The 14,455-nt window shown below is 59.7% G+C and overlaps 1 protein-coding gene across 3 annotated transcripts; it reads left to right on the forward strand.

The window, feature by feature from the left end:
* Positions 1 to 3,425: 3,425 nt before the first annotated feature.
* Positions 3,426 to 13,848, forward strand: LOC108175963 (uncharacterized). 3 transcript variants are annotated; one of them, XM_051830688.2, is made up of 7 exons: positions 3,426 to 3,535; positions 3,666 to 4,843; positions 7,210 to 7,330; positions 7,916 to 8,059; positions 8,446 to 8,511; positions 9,636 to 9,788; positions 11,322 to 13,845. In XM_051830688.2, exons 2-7 carry the CDS (start codon positions 4,571 to 4,573, stop codon positions 11,972 to 11,974), a joined length of 1,410 nt encoding a protein of 469 aa, XP_051686648.1. In that variant the 5' UTR covers positions 3,426 to 3,535; positions 3,666 to 4,570; the 3' UTR covers positions 11,975 to 13,845. The 3 variants fall into 3 exon arrangements, with proteins under 3 accessions (XP_051686648.1, XP_051686663.2, XP_069914174.1); XM_051830703.2 differs by lacking the exon at positions 3,426 to 3,535 and adding an exon at positions 9,162 to 9,261 and having other exon boundaries at positions 4,817 to 4,843; positions 7,210 to 8,059; positions 11,322 to 13,848; XM_070058073.1 differs by lacking the exons at positions 3,426 to 3,535; positions 3,666 to 4,843 and adding an exon at positions 4,851 to 6,209 and having other exon boundaries at positions 11,322 to 13,848.
* The last annotated feature ends 607 nt before the right edge of the window (positions 13,849 to 14,455 follow it).

The raw sequence follows: 14,455 nt of genomic DNA on the forward strand, positions 1-14,455 counted from the left end.
GCAGGCGGCAGAAGGCCCTGGCACCCCTGGTTCTGGGGCAGTTCTGCCAGAGCCCTGCCCTCTTCACCTGGGCCCTGGGGAGAACACAGGCCCCACTTCTGGTGACCTTTAATGAAGCCAGGGCTGAGGACCCTGACCCATGCCACAACAGAGCCACTTGGGATTGACTGGCAGGCTTCTGTGATGTTACGGTCACTGAGGATGCGCACTCTGGGCTGGGAGGCGACTAGTGTCCAGTAGTGCATCTACTGCCCAACTGACCAGCTGTTGGTAGCGTAGGCAGGAGGCACATTTGATAGAATTGAATGGATTCTCGACGGATGTGAGTGGGACTGGATCTCTGCATGACCTGTGACGTGGGGAAGGTCACGCCAGGTGGGTGGCACTGGTCTCCCATGCCAGGTTCCATGAGTGATGTGGCTGAGCTCTCAGTGGGCCCCTGTGTGCAAAGCATGTATACAGTTGTCCCATTCCTCCCGCTGTGCTGGGCATCAGTGTCGAATGGGCCTTGGTGTGATTCTGTGTCAGACACGGGTTCAAAACTAGGTGTCAGATCAGCTGGTATTAGGTGGGGCAGTGAGTTCGCCTCTGAGAGCCCCAGAGATGCGGGGACTGGGAGCGGGCCAGGGAGACCCTTAGACTTGGACTCCCTGGAGTACACATGGATGCCAGGCTGGGGGAGGAGCATCCTTTCTGAGGGCAGGGGAGACAATGTGGGGGCTGTCCTTCCCCAACCATCCCTAGTCCCTGTGCTCTGCATAAGTCATCCTCCTGGGACCCAGCTGACCAGGGGGACAGCCCTCAGGGCAGCAGTTCCCGAGGGCTCCCTGTGCTGGCTCACATGTGCATGTGTGTATTACAGATTGGATATGGACACCTTGAGGTCCGGCAGAGCCCCGGAGCGAGCAGTGATCATCATGAAGTATGAGAAGGTATCGGCCTGGGTGCTGGGGGAGGACGTGGGACCCTGCCTCAAGTACTGTGCCTGTGAGAGCCAGACCCCACCTCCCTGGGGACAAGGGGAGAGGGGGCAGGCTGCTCAGGTCCCCCAGTGACTGACACCCGGGCTTCTCATCTGGGTCCCCTCTCGGCTGCAGGGACACCAAGGAGCGGCACTGTTGGAGCCTGAAGAAGAGGACAATGAAGGCGGCTGAATTGTCCCAGACAGGCTTCGGTTCCTGCAGTGAGTCCTCCACACCCCAGCCCACCCCAAGGCAGGGACTGGGGTCAGAAACCCCAACATGAGGTGCCACACCTGTCCCCAGGCCCCCATCTTGAGCCCAGCTGTGGTCACAGGCAGGCACTGGTCAGCAGTTAGCCAGAGCCTAGTGTCCCTGTGACTGAGGACTACAGGCAGGGACAGAGCTGGACGTGGGGCAACCACTGGGTACTCTTACTCTGAGGTCTCTGTTTCTGTTAAGTAGAGGGGGTGGTTTCAGGGTCCCCATGCTCCCAGGCAACACAGCCTGGCCATCAGCATTCCAGAGCTGCGGCCACAGGGTTGGGGCACCAGCCTGGCATCTGGCAGTTGTCCAGGAGGTGCCTGGGTCTAGGGTCCAGGCTCAAGGCTTTTGAAGACCTAGTCTGAGGGATGGCCAGGGGTGTGGTCTCTGAGGCTCTGAACCTGCTTGTGGGTTCCCATAGTACAGACCACAGGGAGGCTGCAGCTGAGGGCCCTGCCCCCGGGTCTGTGCTTGGAGGAGTGGGGCCTGGGGGCAGGAGGCAGACTTGGAGGCTGTTCCCACAGTTGTCGGGGAGAGAGGCCCCATGGCTGGCAGGTGGGCTCCAGTGACCTAGGGGGATGGAGCCATCTCGGGCCATCTTTGGCATGACTCAGCAGCCCACCTTAGCATGAGGATAGGGGTTTCCGGCTCATGCTGTGCCAGAACTTGGAGAATAACAGGAGCAGAGTGGTGGAGAGATGGCCACAGTCTGGGCTGACAGAGGAGGGGTAGGTGTGGAGCCAGCACCTCAGGCTGCCAGTGCACAGGGGAGGGGGGGGCAGGGGGGAACCCTGGGAGGTGTGGTGGTCCCAGGTGCCTGGAGCCCCAGGTGCACACTCACAGCACTGAGCATCTCTCAGGCAGGCCACCTGGACTCAGTTCCAGGGTGACTTCTTGGGGAGAGTTGATGTGGGGACACTGCTCCGTCCCCCCGGGCAGCCTGGCCCTGCTCAGGACAGCAACCCCCAACCGCTGTGGGGGTGCTGCCACACACCCAGGAAGGTGGACCTCTGACAGGCCTGGAGACCCCCACTGGCAGCAAGGGCCCCTGCCTGGCCCTGGGCTCCCTGTGCTCATGGTCACCAGCCCCTCCCTTCCCGTCTCAGTCCCCTAGGCTGAGAAGTTGAGGCTGGTACTTCCCTGGCCCATTAGGGAGGTAGAGGTGCTGGTTGTGGTCCTGTCCTCACCTCTCCACCTCCCTTGCTTTCCAGTGAGCAGAAGTTGCCCCAAGACAGCACCCTGGGGGCAAAGGTAAGGACAAGTCCTTGGCCATGGGCCAGTCATCTGGGAAGCAGAGCTGGGTGGAGGGGGCATGTGGGGCTCGGCAATGGTTAGTGGGAGTACCATAAGGCCCTGTGATGGAATACTTACATGGCACCTGCTAACATCTTAACATACTTGCCTGTGCCAGAACTGAGCCACAGCTCAGGGGCATCTGCCTGTCGGCCGCCCTGACTTATTGGCATGCTAGGGAGTGACCTGGCTGGAGCTCAGGGCTCTGCCTTTACAACAGGGCAGCTCGGATCAGAGGCCAGGCTGCCGACTCTCCCCAGACAGAATATCTGGGGCTCACGGTCTGTGCCTTTTCTGGCTCCTTCCTTTGAGCACACACAGAGCTCCTGAGCTGCATCTGAGAGCCACTCTCAGAGCCTGAAGCTGGGCTCATGCCATCCTATCTCATTTTTCAGTGTAAACAGGTGCGCAGGATCCAGAAATGGATCAAGATGATAAAGAACCACAGCAAATATTGTGGCAGCGAGAAGGTACCGTGGAGCTGAGGGCCCCTCGGGAACACTGAGAGCTGAGTTGGGGCTTGAGCAGTGCCCATTCCTGTGCCAGGCACCACCTGCCTCTCAAATGCCCAGGGGCAACTGTCCAGCCCTTAGAGACACAGGTCATCTGCACCCCTTCCCCATACACACAGGACACTGTCCTGGTAGAAAATCTGAAGTCACTGCTGAAGACAATCCCGGATGCAGGGCAGGTTTCCAGGTGCCCTGTAGGGGGCAGTCAGTGCAGGGCAGAGCCGGTGCCCCTGAGCCCTTGGCCCCCAGTCACTGTGGGTCATAAGGCCCCCATCTGGGCAGATCCTCCCTCTGCCAATACACAGGGAGCCCCTGGCTTCTCCCTCCTGCTGTCTCACCCTGCAGTCCCTCCCTGAACGGCCATGTTCACCACTCACCAGAGCCTCCTCTCTCCTGTAGTTTCAGCACAGAATTTATAAGGGGATCCCTGCCCAGGTGCGCGGGAAGGTGTGGGCCGTGATGCTGGAGGTGGACAAGAAGAAGGCCCAGAATCTGGGCAAATACGCGGTACGGCTCTGCACTCAGCCCAAGGGGGCTCAAGCTGCTCGGGTCTGGTTAGGAGCCTGAGTCTCCGTGGAGGACCGTCCCTCACTTTGCCCTCGGGAGCCTCCTCCCCATCCTGCCTTCCTCTCTCTAGATCCTAGTCAGTGCCTCCTCCACGTCTCCTCAGACTCAGCTGGGACTGGACATGTATGTTTTGTGCCAGAGGCTTTAACCTGCTCTCTGCTGAACTCACCTGGGCAGCTTGGCATAAGGCCAGAAGAGAGGAATTGCTGTGCCCATGATGGGTGGGGGTCTCCCAGTATATCACAATGGTGTGAGGTCGGGAGCCCCACAGGCTCTGTGCTAACAGGGCCTGCCCTTCGCTGGCCCTGCCTTCACATGCAATCGCACCCCTGGCATTGCCCTTGCCTGGAGTGGCTGGTCCGATGGTCAGACAGCTCTCAATGCTTCCGGGAAAGGAGGGAGCAAGGACTGGTGTGAGCAGAGGGCTGGCAACTGCAGCTGACTCTCGTGTCCCTGGCTGCCATCAGGGAGCAGGGCCCAGCTGTGTGGCCCACCCTGCCTCCCCCAAGTCTGCAGTTTGGGGCTACCCTGGGAGCTGGGCCTGGAGACAGTCATTGCCCAGACTCAGCTCCAAGCCAAGGGTGGCTTCCAACGTCTAGATGGAGATGGGCCCCTCCTGCACGGGGCAGCATGGAGCAGTGGTCAGGCTCTGGCTGACTCCTGGAGGGCAGGGCCTGAGATGCCAGCGAGGAGGATCAGAAGCCTGGCTGGGGTCAGACCACGTCTATGCTGAGAGCTGAGGGCAGGCAGGGGTAGTGCACAGGGACCTTTCAGAGCCCCTGTCTGATACTGACCATCGGGGTCCCAGTGGCCCCCTCAGCAGGGATGCTGGCAAGGGGGTGACATGGATGCTGAGGCAAGTAGGGAGCCCATGACCCCCCCTCAATGTGGGACCCAGAAGGGAATGAGCTCCCTGCAGGGAACTCTCCCTGTCAGCCAGAAGAGCTGACGTGGACGTGAGGTCCTTGTGTGGCAATGGGGCTTTTGCTAGTCCTGAGGCTGGCCCCTCCCCCTTGTCCTCCCCATCCTGCCTTCCTCTCCCTAGATCCTAGTCAGTGCCTCCTCCACGTCTCCTCAGACTCAGCTGGGACTGGACATGTGTGTTTTGTGCTAGAGGCTTTAACCTGCTCTCTGCTGAAGATGAAAAGAGCAGGCCAGACTGGGCGCCAGACACTTCCATCACATCGACTCCGCCATCACATGGGCTTTCAGAAACCACCTGATGTTCCAGGAATGTTACGGAATGAAGTGAGGCCTCTGGGCTGGGGAGGACCCGGGGGTGGGAGGAGCAAGGGTCCTGGGGCACATGGGGTCCCTAGGGAAGACTTGGGTGCAAACCTGAAACAGTTCACTTAGCACAGAAAACAAAATTGCCTTTTATATATTATATAAACTTTTTTATATTATATAAACTTTCCCAAAGACACTGTGGAGAGAATGAAATGAAAAGAAACACAAGGGGAGACAATATTAGCAATCTACCTTATTAAGGTATTATTTCCAGAATATTCAAGGAGCCCTTCAACTCAGTAAGAAGGAAGCAGTGGGCAGCCTCCTAGTACCCCAGGGACACAGGCTCAGGAGGGCCCCTTCATGATGGCACACACAATTCTACTCAATGCATGAACACATGCTTAGCACCTAAACCACAACGGGGCACCAGTGCACAGCTGTGAGAATGGGGGAACTAAAACCACCGAGGACACCGGGTGCTGGGCAGAACGTGAGGCGAGCGCCACTCTGGTTCATTGCAGGAACAGAGCACAGTGGCCCAGGCCCCCGGCAGCACCCAGGGCCATTTCTCACAATGAGAGACACACACCTTCCACACAAACCCCCAGCACACACGCACATGTACACAAGCACCAGAACAGCTGAGTGCATAAAACCCTCACGCAAGATTCAGGGTTATGTTCACAGTCACTGGACGCAGGACTACCCTGCACGATGCTCAGTGGGGACACAGATAAGCAACCCGTGTCACAGCTGAATCCGAGAACAGGATTCAGTGAGAGGCAGGATGAGGCTCGGCCCTGGGCACACCTGGATGCATCTCAGGTGCATTCTGCTAAGAGAGGAAGCATCCCTCAAAGGCTACACGTGCTGTGATCCACTCACAGGACGTCTGCAAGAGGCCAAACCCTGGGACACACAACAGGGCAGTGGTGGCCATGGGCTGGGGGAGGTGGGAAGTTTGGCCACAGGGGCTCATGGGGAACACATAGGCCACAGGAGCTGCTCCCTACCAGGCTGAACGTGCATGGGAGGCTGACTCTCCACAGCTTAGACCCACGGGACTGCACCTCCCACAGTGGGACGCTCACCTGTGCAACGAACACCCACCTGGGGAGATGAAACTGCACGTCACTGCACCCTGGGAGATGTTAGTGTCCCTGCAGGCAGTGCTCACCCACATGGTGGACAACACACAGGTGCCCTGATGACATCACTGCTCATGAGCAGAGTGTCACAGGCCCTGCGTATGGCTGTCATACTCTGTTAGGCATAGCCACACTGAGAGCCTCAGCAGCACAGGACGCACAGCCTCTGTCCTCTCTCTTCCAGCCAACGCACCTTATTCCAAGTGCTCATGGCCTATTCTGTTTACAATCCCGTGAGTATTCTGGGATCATATCGCAGGTGCTATCCCGGCAGTCCTTGTAGGGCACCCTTGGTCACAGAGATCCCAGCCTGTGTTGAGGGGGCCTCTCTCATCCACAGCTCTGGGACAGAGGTGTAGAGGCCAGGCTCTGGGCCTCCTTGGACCCAACCTCAAGTTCTGTGAGGAGAAAGGCAGCCTTCTCCTAGGCTGGCCTCCAGACCCCAGGAGCTTGGCTGAGTTGGGACACCCCTCCCAGGACTAGCATTCCACACAGTGGGGTGTGGGGCGAAGGCAGGACAGATTAGGTGTATGACTTTGCTCATCAAAGTTGGGTCTGGGTCCCACTGATGCCATTACACCCACCAGACATGTGGTTGGACCCATGGGCCTGAATCCCACTCCACACAGCACCACTGCCACAACCACCCACTCAGACCTTTCCCATGCATGGAGCAGGTGCAGGGCTCCATGGGTGACCCAGCAAGGCCTGGACATCCCCATCCCCTGACCTGCCACTGGCCAACCCTGCCTGGTGCCCTGGTTCCCAGGGGGCCTGGCACTCAGGAAGCCCAGGCCTGTACCCATGACAGAGGCACACCTCCTATTTTGGTCCTGGTAGCACTTCCTGGCTTACTTCTTCCTCATGTGAGAAAGGGCCACCACGTCACCTGCAGAGCTCAGGGGTCCAGAAGCTTCCATGGGCATGGGTCTGGATTCCCACAGCAACCTGACCCATCCTGACATCTTGTAGGTAACAGGTCCCCATACTTCAGGTCTCCCCGCTGTGCTGCCTAAGCTCAGGCCCTGCAGGATTCCCTCCAGGAACTTGGAGAACTTCGATGGGCTCCAATTCTTGGGCTGCTGACACCAAATGGCAGGATTCAGACACAGGGGCTCCCTCCCCAATCTTCCTAGACCCTTCAGTGGGTGACCTTGATCTCCCTGAGAGGTGGGCCATCCCAGGATATTATTCTTGCCAGGGGAGGTCTAAAGGTATTCTGGGATCTTGCAGGAGGTGGGCTACAGCCAGGGCCTGAGCCATGTGGTGGCGCTTCTGCTCATGTATATGCCCAAGGAGGACTCTTTCTGGGCCCTGGTCCAGCTCATGGAAAACAGTAAGCACACGATGCACGGTAGGTGGATGGCGTGTGAGGCCCAGTGCATGCAAGTCCATGCACAGCCCTCACTGGCTCCTGAATGTGCAGGACAGTGTCCCTGTTGGCGGGGGGGGGGTGCTCTCCCTAGAAGCCAGGGCTGGCAGAGGCCTCCCACACTGAGCCAGCCCCCTTCTTTCACCACCATCCAAAGGCCCAGCAGCTTGGCCATGGCCATCCTGGGTGTGGGAACCTTCAGAACAAGGGGTCCTGTCCTTGTCCAGTGACTCAGGTTGTTTCTGGCTCTTCTGCCTCACACTTCTCTACGCAGACTCTCAAGCAGAGAGCCACACCCAGGGAACTTACAGAAGGCAGCATCCCCTGTACAGTCACCCCTTCATCGCTCCTGAGTCTTGGAATGGTCAGGAGGCACCCAGTTTGACAGCATTCACCCCAGCAGTATCCAGGGGGCAGCCTGGCCTGGGCTGCACACAGTCACCCACCTGCACCCACCTCCCAAGCAGGTCCTCTGCCCTGGACACATTCATTCCCACCTGCCCCTGGTCGAGCCTCCTCTGATTCTCAGTGCTCAGAAAGACCCCACCCTGGCCTTGGGCTCTCCAGCCTTCCTAGGAGGAGGCTCTAACATGGGGATGTGGCTGATACTATTCGGGTTTCTACAAACCGAACACCCCAAAACTGGAGCGATTCCAGCACCACCTGAGAGATATCATGCATCGCGTGCTCCCCTCCCTGGAGAAACACCTGGTAAGTAAACATCTCCTTTCTCCCCTTGGGGGCTCTGTGCTCAGGGAGGGGAGGACAGAGAGGGGTCCTGACTGCTTCCTGGGCCAGGGGAGGCTACGTCCTCACCAAGGCTTTTCTTGGTTACTGGGGGCTACGGCAGCTTGGGTGCTGGTTTGATTTCCTGCACTTGGTCCCCCAGAGTTTGCGTAGATTGAAGGGAAACGCTGTCCCCAGGGCAGAGTGGACTGAGGGACCTGTGTCCCTTCAGGAATCTGCATGGCTGGGAGAGGGGATGCACCTGCTGCTGGGCTTCCTGCACCCAGGGGCTCTGCCACAGGGCACAGATTAGAGGGAGTCAGGCCTGGGCCCTGGGCCCTGGGCCCTGAGCCCCCTCTGCCTCTTCTTAGGAGAAGGAGGGTGTGTACCTGGAGGACTACACCGTGCACTGGTGCATCCAGGGCTTCCTGGATGGGGTAAGTGCCCCGGGGACCCCTTGCCCAGGGAAGCTCCTGCCCAGTATCTGGCTCTCTTGTCCTGGTGGCCTATGACTCTGATCAGGGCTGAGCACCCCCAGCCCCAGCAGACATAGGAGGGAGCCTGCTGTGCAGACCAGGCAGGCCCTGCCCTGCTAAAGGTGGTCCAAGCTGAGGCTGAGCCTCAGGGACAGCAAGGAGGGGACAGGTCCCACCAGGACCCATCCTGAGAGCCTGGCAAAGGCCAGAGCCCTACAGTGAGAGGCAGAAGATCCATAGACCTTGGGTGGCACAGGCTGGTGTCAGCACAGCCCAAGGGCTGACCCATCCCCCAGGTCCCTGGTGTGTCTGGTATCTCCAGTGTGGCTTCCAAAGTGTGCAGACCCCCAGGGTCCAAGACAGGACATGGTCATCCTCTCTGGGTCTGGTTCCCTGAGTGGGCGGGGATGTGGCTGTGAGGAATGGCCTTACCTCCCAATGAAACCAGTCCCCCACCCTCACCTCCCCTCCCAGGAGCAGCTCTGGCCTTCTTGTGTGATGCAGCCTCCTGGAGTCTCCCTCTGTCCTAGGATAGTGACACTGCACACCCACCCCTGTGGGCCCTGCTGAGGCCCTGATGGGCAGGGTCCTCCAATGCCTCTGTCCCCCAGGTGCTGTTTCCCCCAGCTCTGAGGATGTGGGACATCTATATCCTTGCGGGTGAGCACGTGCTCACCACCATGGCATACACGGCCCTCAAGATCCATCACAGTGAGTCCTCAGGGCCCACAGAGGCCCAGGTGCTGGGGACGGAGGAGCTGGGGGTCCCCCTGCCTGTCTCTCATGAGCAGGGCTTGAGGGAGGCATGAGGGGGTTTGCGAGTCCTGGGTTCTCTTCAGGAGGGCACTGAGAATCCCCTGTTGCATCCCCAATCCCAGGCCCCCACAGACCACAAGGAGAAGTGGCCAGGGTCCTTGCCCAGGAAATTGGCCCCTGAGCAGTCCCTCCAGTGCTTGGCTTGACACCCAAGGGTGTCCAAGGGTGTCTGCAGCCCATGTCTGGTGCTGGGACAGGGCTTGGAGCAGCCATGGTGGCTGCACCATCTCTAGGGCCCCTCCTAGCCTGACACCCGCCCCCATGTCTAGAGTGCCTGCTGAAGATGTCCAGGGACCACATCCATGGGTTTCTGCAGCTGACCCTGAAGCAGGCCTGGTCACTGAGTGAGGATGCGGTCATCAGGCAGCTGCGGGCCTCCATGCGTGAGCTGGGGAAGCTCCAGTGCCTCTTGCCTCCTGAAGGTGAGTCCAGCACACGGCCCCATCCCATGCTCCCTTGGGGGAGTCAGTAGTGGGAGTGCCAGCCCTGGCAGCCCTGCCCAGGGTCTCACCTCTTCCTTGTCCTCCATGTCCTCCCCGGGCTCAGCAGTTCTGCTTTCAGAAGCTCTGACAGCATGGCCTGGTGGGGCGTCAGGCAGCTGCCCTGATTCCTCCTGTGGGGGACGGCTCTCCCCCAATGACTCTGGGGCTGGGATGTGGAGCTGTCCTAGGGCTCTGTGGCTCTGGCTCCTCAGCTGACCTCCACTCTGTAGTGGATTTGAGGCCCCGCCTTGAGCTACCCTGCCCAGGTCTGGAGCAGGTACCCTGGCTCAGTGTCCCCAGGAGCCTGGAGCACAGCTGGACTCCCACTCCAGCAAGATGAGAAGTGGCCCTGCCTGCCCAGGGTGCATCTCCCTGACTGACCCCACACAGGCTCCTGGCACAATGACCACAGCTGTCTGCACACAGGACCCTCCTAGGACAGGGGTGGGTGGGGCTCCCACCTGCATGTGGGCAGGGCTAGAGGAAGGTGGGGCTGTGGGAGACCCTGCACAGTGAAGGCCAAAGCCAGCCAGCACTGCATCCCCTTCAAACATCTGAGGATCCCTAGAAGGCCCAGGTGCCCTGAGCCCAGTTGTGGGGGCTGAGTCCACTCCTGTGAGCAGGGTGGGCACAGAGGCAGGCACTGCAGGCCCCCACAGCAGAACCCAAGTGCAGCTGAGTGTGGGCTCTGCAGTCCTAGCCTCGGGCCAACTGAAGTCAGTGGAACCTGGAGCAGCGCTGGCCTCTGGGCTCTGGTGGGGAGGGGTCCCCGTACTCGTCCCTGCTGCTGCTGCTGCTATCAAGGACCTGAGTGCCTGGGTCCCCATGAAGAGCAGAGATGGGTTTGTCCCAGCTCTAGAGGCTGGCAGTGGGGACCCAGGTGCAGGCTGTTGAGGCACTGGGGAGGCCCCACTGTGCTTCCAGGTTCTGCCTCCCCTGGGAGCTTGTGGGACAGAAGCGGTGCTGTCTCACCAGGAAAGGGACAGTGGCCCAGGGTCAGAGGACACAGGGCACCCCTGTCACCTCTTTAGAAACTGCATTCTTGTCCCCAAGGGCCTGAATCAGACCCCATGTCTGCCCCACAGCCCAGCTCTCACCCCCATCATCTTAGGCTCAGTTCCTTTCCAGCCATTTAGGAGGGACTCAGATGCGGGTAACTCAGCCAATGCACTGATAGGGCACAGGAGGTCAGGTGGGGTAGGTGATGGGGTCCTGAGTTGGTGCCTCGATCCCCAGAGAGAGTGAGGTGGGGAGGGCAGGGCCATCCACCCTGTGGGCCTGTGCAGGAGGAGCCGGAGCTGTCCCAGGGCTCCCCTGGCCCAGGCTGCACACACCGCCCCTCTGGGGCCAGCAGCCTGGGAGAGTCCTCAGTGTCACATGGGATGATGGGGACCCCAGGGTGAGGTCGAGGCAGGCACCCTGCAGGTCAGATGGGGGCTGTGGAGAAGCAAACCGCGTCTCTTCTTCTTCCAGCCAAGGCCATCGAACGGTGTGGCAGGCCCCTGGGGCAGGCACGCGTCCCCCAGAAGCATGTTCCTGCCCCCAGTGCCATGAAGGCCAAGATCGCCATTCAGGACACAGTGGCAGTGTGGGAGCAGACCAGGGGTCCCGCTGCCCGTGCAGTGATGATCCATCCTCCAGAAAGCTTTGGCCTCCGCATTGCCGTGAGGGAAGGCATCGAGGAGGAGGAGAGCTGCGAAGGCAGCCCAGAGCCCCTCGGCCTGGGCTCCCCTGTGTGGACCGCAGAGTCTCCACGTGTGGCCAGCCCCACGGAGACTCCAGAGAGCTCATGGGGGAGGGGAGGGCTGTGCCAGTGTGCCAGTCTCCCTAACCTGAGCGGGCCAGGACAGAGGGAGGACGACTCTTCTGATGCTGGCAGCCGGGAGGGCCTGTGGATGTGGGCTCCTCCACAGGCCTTGGAGCCCCTGGAACCAGGGCCCATGCAGCCCGTCCCAGCCTGGGGGCCATGGCTGAAGACTCCCCACTACTGGCATGGCAGCCCCATGCACTCTGGACAGTCATGGGCTGGAGCCGGCCAGAGCCAGCCCTGGGCTGGGAGACCAGGCCCGTGTGCCCTCCCTGGCCCGAGGCCTCCTTACCTCCTACTCCATGGGGCACCTGGATGATGGGTGCCTCCTAGAAGAGAGGCCGAGCCCACCACGTGTCCTGCCCAGGCTGGGCAGCAGCCTTCCGTGTGTCTTCACGGCATCCTATACACTTGATTGAGCCCCGACCCCCCAGGCTCTTCCTGGGGCCAGGATACCCCGTTACTGCAAGACAACAGCAGTGCTGGGAGCCACTGTACTAACCCCTGCCCCCTGCCCCTGCCACCCTCAGGTGGTGCTGACCCTGTATTAAATGGTTACAAGGAAACGTGTTTGCTCCAGTTTGTGACCCTGGTGTCCATCAGGGTCTGGGTCAGGGTGGGAGAGCAGCAGCTGTGAGTGCCCGTGACCTCTGGGACAGATCGGCACAATAGGAACAGTCGTGGTGGGAGGGCCTGAGTCACCTCTATGCTCTCGTAGACCTGGGCAGCCGTGTGCAGCATCCCTGGCTTGCCCCCACATGTCTCTCCCTTCTGTCCTGTATATTCTGGAACCCAGCTCCTCTTCACCCTGACACCGGGAGAGGGCCCCCAGCATGCTCGGCTGGGTCCTAGGGGGATGCCAGCAGGGCCTTTCTGTACTGCTGAGCCCTGGTGTCTGCACTGAGTTGCTGGGGGGAGGGCTGCCATGGGTGCTGTGGGCTGGCCCCGCTTGCCCCAGGCCCGGCCCTGGTCTAGTACAGCGACCTGCTTTGAGCCCATCCCCTCTGCCCCCACCTGTCCCAGCTCCCCATGGCCTCCTGTGCCACAGCTGTCTGCTGCTGCCTGCAGAGCTGGCTGCCTGGTGACTCCAGGTGCCCTCAGGGATGGGGACGGGGCCTTTCTCTGTGCTCTTCTGGGTCTGTAGGTCAGAGCCCTCGGGTCCCAGCCAGGCCCACCTGAGCCCGCATTCTGATGAGGGAGAGATGTGGCCTTTGCCCCCTAGAACGTGAGCCCTGGCCCCGGCCTCAGCTGTGCTGGATGGGAGTGTGCGTCTGTACCACACCCCGTTTGTGAGCACAAGGCAGAGGCTGCATCACAGAGACGTGGACTCGCTCTGTGTGTCTGGCCCCACCTGCTTCTCCTGTCACAGGTGCTCAGGGCAGGGGCCCAGCCTTCTTCCACGCTGTGTGGTGTCTCCCGAGGCCATGGCTGAGGCTATTGCTACTGTCTCTGGGAATCAGCCAGCCCTGGGAGGCACGGTCTGTTCCCAGTTCTTCAGGGGCTCACGTGTCAGAGCATCAAGAATACAAAAGGTGAAAGTCACAGTTAGTGAACGCGGCTCTGGGGTGAACAGACAGCAAATAGACAAAATGCAGAGTCCAAGAAAATATGGTTAAAACTCACCCTGCCCCCACCCAGACACAAAGCCACCTTCCACATCCTCTTGTCCATCTCACAAAGGCCAAGCAGGTCAGGTGAGAGTGAGAGGGCTGCAATCCCACCTGCAGGAGGCTTGCAGGGGACACAAGGTGTCCAGGTTTTGTCCAGCGTCCAGCATGGTGGGGGAGAGGAAAACCTAGAGAGAGACAGACCTGATTCCACAGCGCCTCTGCCACTGGACAGCTGAGCCATTGGCAAAGTCCCTTCACCTTCCTAGCTTCCATTTGCTGTCCTGTGAAATGTCAGTGACAGCAGCACCTGGAGCAGGCATCCTAGAGACACACAGGCTGGTGTTGTGGCACAGCGGGTTAAGCCGCTGCCTGCGATGCCAGCTTCTGTGCTGGTCCGAGTGGCCGCTCTTCTGCTTCCAACCCAGCCCCCTGGGAATGCGCCTGGGAAGACATCAATGATGGCCAGAGTACTTGGGCCCCTGCCTCCCAAGTGGGAGACCTGGATGGAGCTCCAGGTTCCTAGCTTCAGCCGTTGTGGCCATTTGGGGAGTGAACCATGAAATGGAAGGTTTCTCTCTGCCTCTCCCTCCCTCCCTCCCTCCCTCTCTCCCTCTGTCACTTTCAAATAAATAAAAATATTTTTAAAAATTAAATTTTAACAATGTTTATTATAGTGTTTGTCCTAATACATGATGCTATGTATCCAAAAAGCAAAGGATCCTTAAGGGAAAATAAAGTGGTAGAGGAAGAAGTGGAATTGTGCCCGGGGTCAGAAAGGGAAGTCTCGCAGAGCTGGGGAGGCCTGGGCAGGGCCTTAGGGAGCATGCTATCGTGTGTGCAGATGGTAGGAGGAGAGTGCTGGGGGGTTAGGGGTAAAACACCATCAGATGTCCACGTATCGCTCCTCTCCCCCATCATTAAGACCCCATAAGGGAAAGAAAATGGCAAAATCTGTGCTAGGAGATAGCCAGGGTCCCAGCTCCCAGATTCTGAGAGCACACAGTGACATGGAGCCACACCCAGGCTGGAGAGAGACCCTGTGCAGGTAGAACAGCACTCACTAAGGAGCTGCTCTAGACAGAGACTCCCCCAGCACTTCAAGGTCAAGGGGAGGGGCTCTCACAGTGTCTAGCAGCCCTGCTGCCACTGCTCTGTAGGTGCCCTGGTTCTGCCTGCTGTGTGCTCCTGGC

The sequence above is a fragment of the Oryctolagus cuniculus genome, chromosome 15, assembly GCF_964237555.1.
Source record: "Oryctolagus cuniculus chromosome 15, mOryCun1.1, whole genome shotgun sequence".
In the NCBI taxonomy this organism is placed as follows: Eukaryota; Metazoa; Chordata; class Mammalia; order Lagomorpha; family Leporidae; genus Oryctolagus; species Oryctolagus cuniculus.

Excerpts from the sequence above, each read along its gene's own strand:
- LOC108175963 (XM_051830688.2), top strand. The coding sequence starts at position 4,571 with ATGGGGCTTTTGCTAGTCCTGAGGCTGGCCCCTCCCCCTTGTCCTCCC. Across the intron at positions 8,060-8,445 it reads CCTCCCTGGAGAAACACCTG|GAGAAGGAGGGTGTGTACCT; the intron begins GTAAGTAAACAT and ends GCCTCTTCTTAG. Across the intron at positions 9,789-11,321 it reads GTGCCTCTTGCCTCCTGAAG|CCAAGGCCATCGAACGGTGT; the intron begins GTGAGTCCAGCA and ends TTCTTCTTCCAG.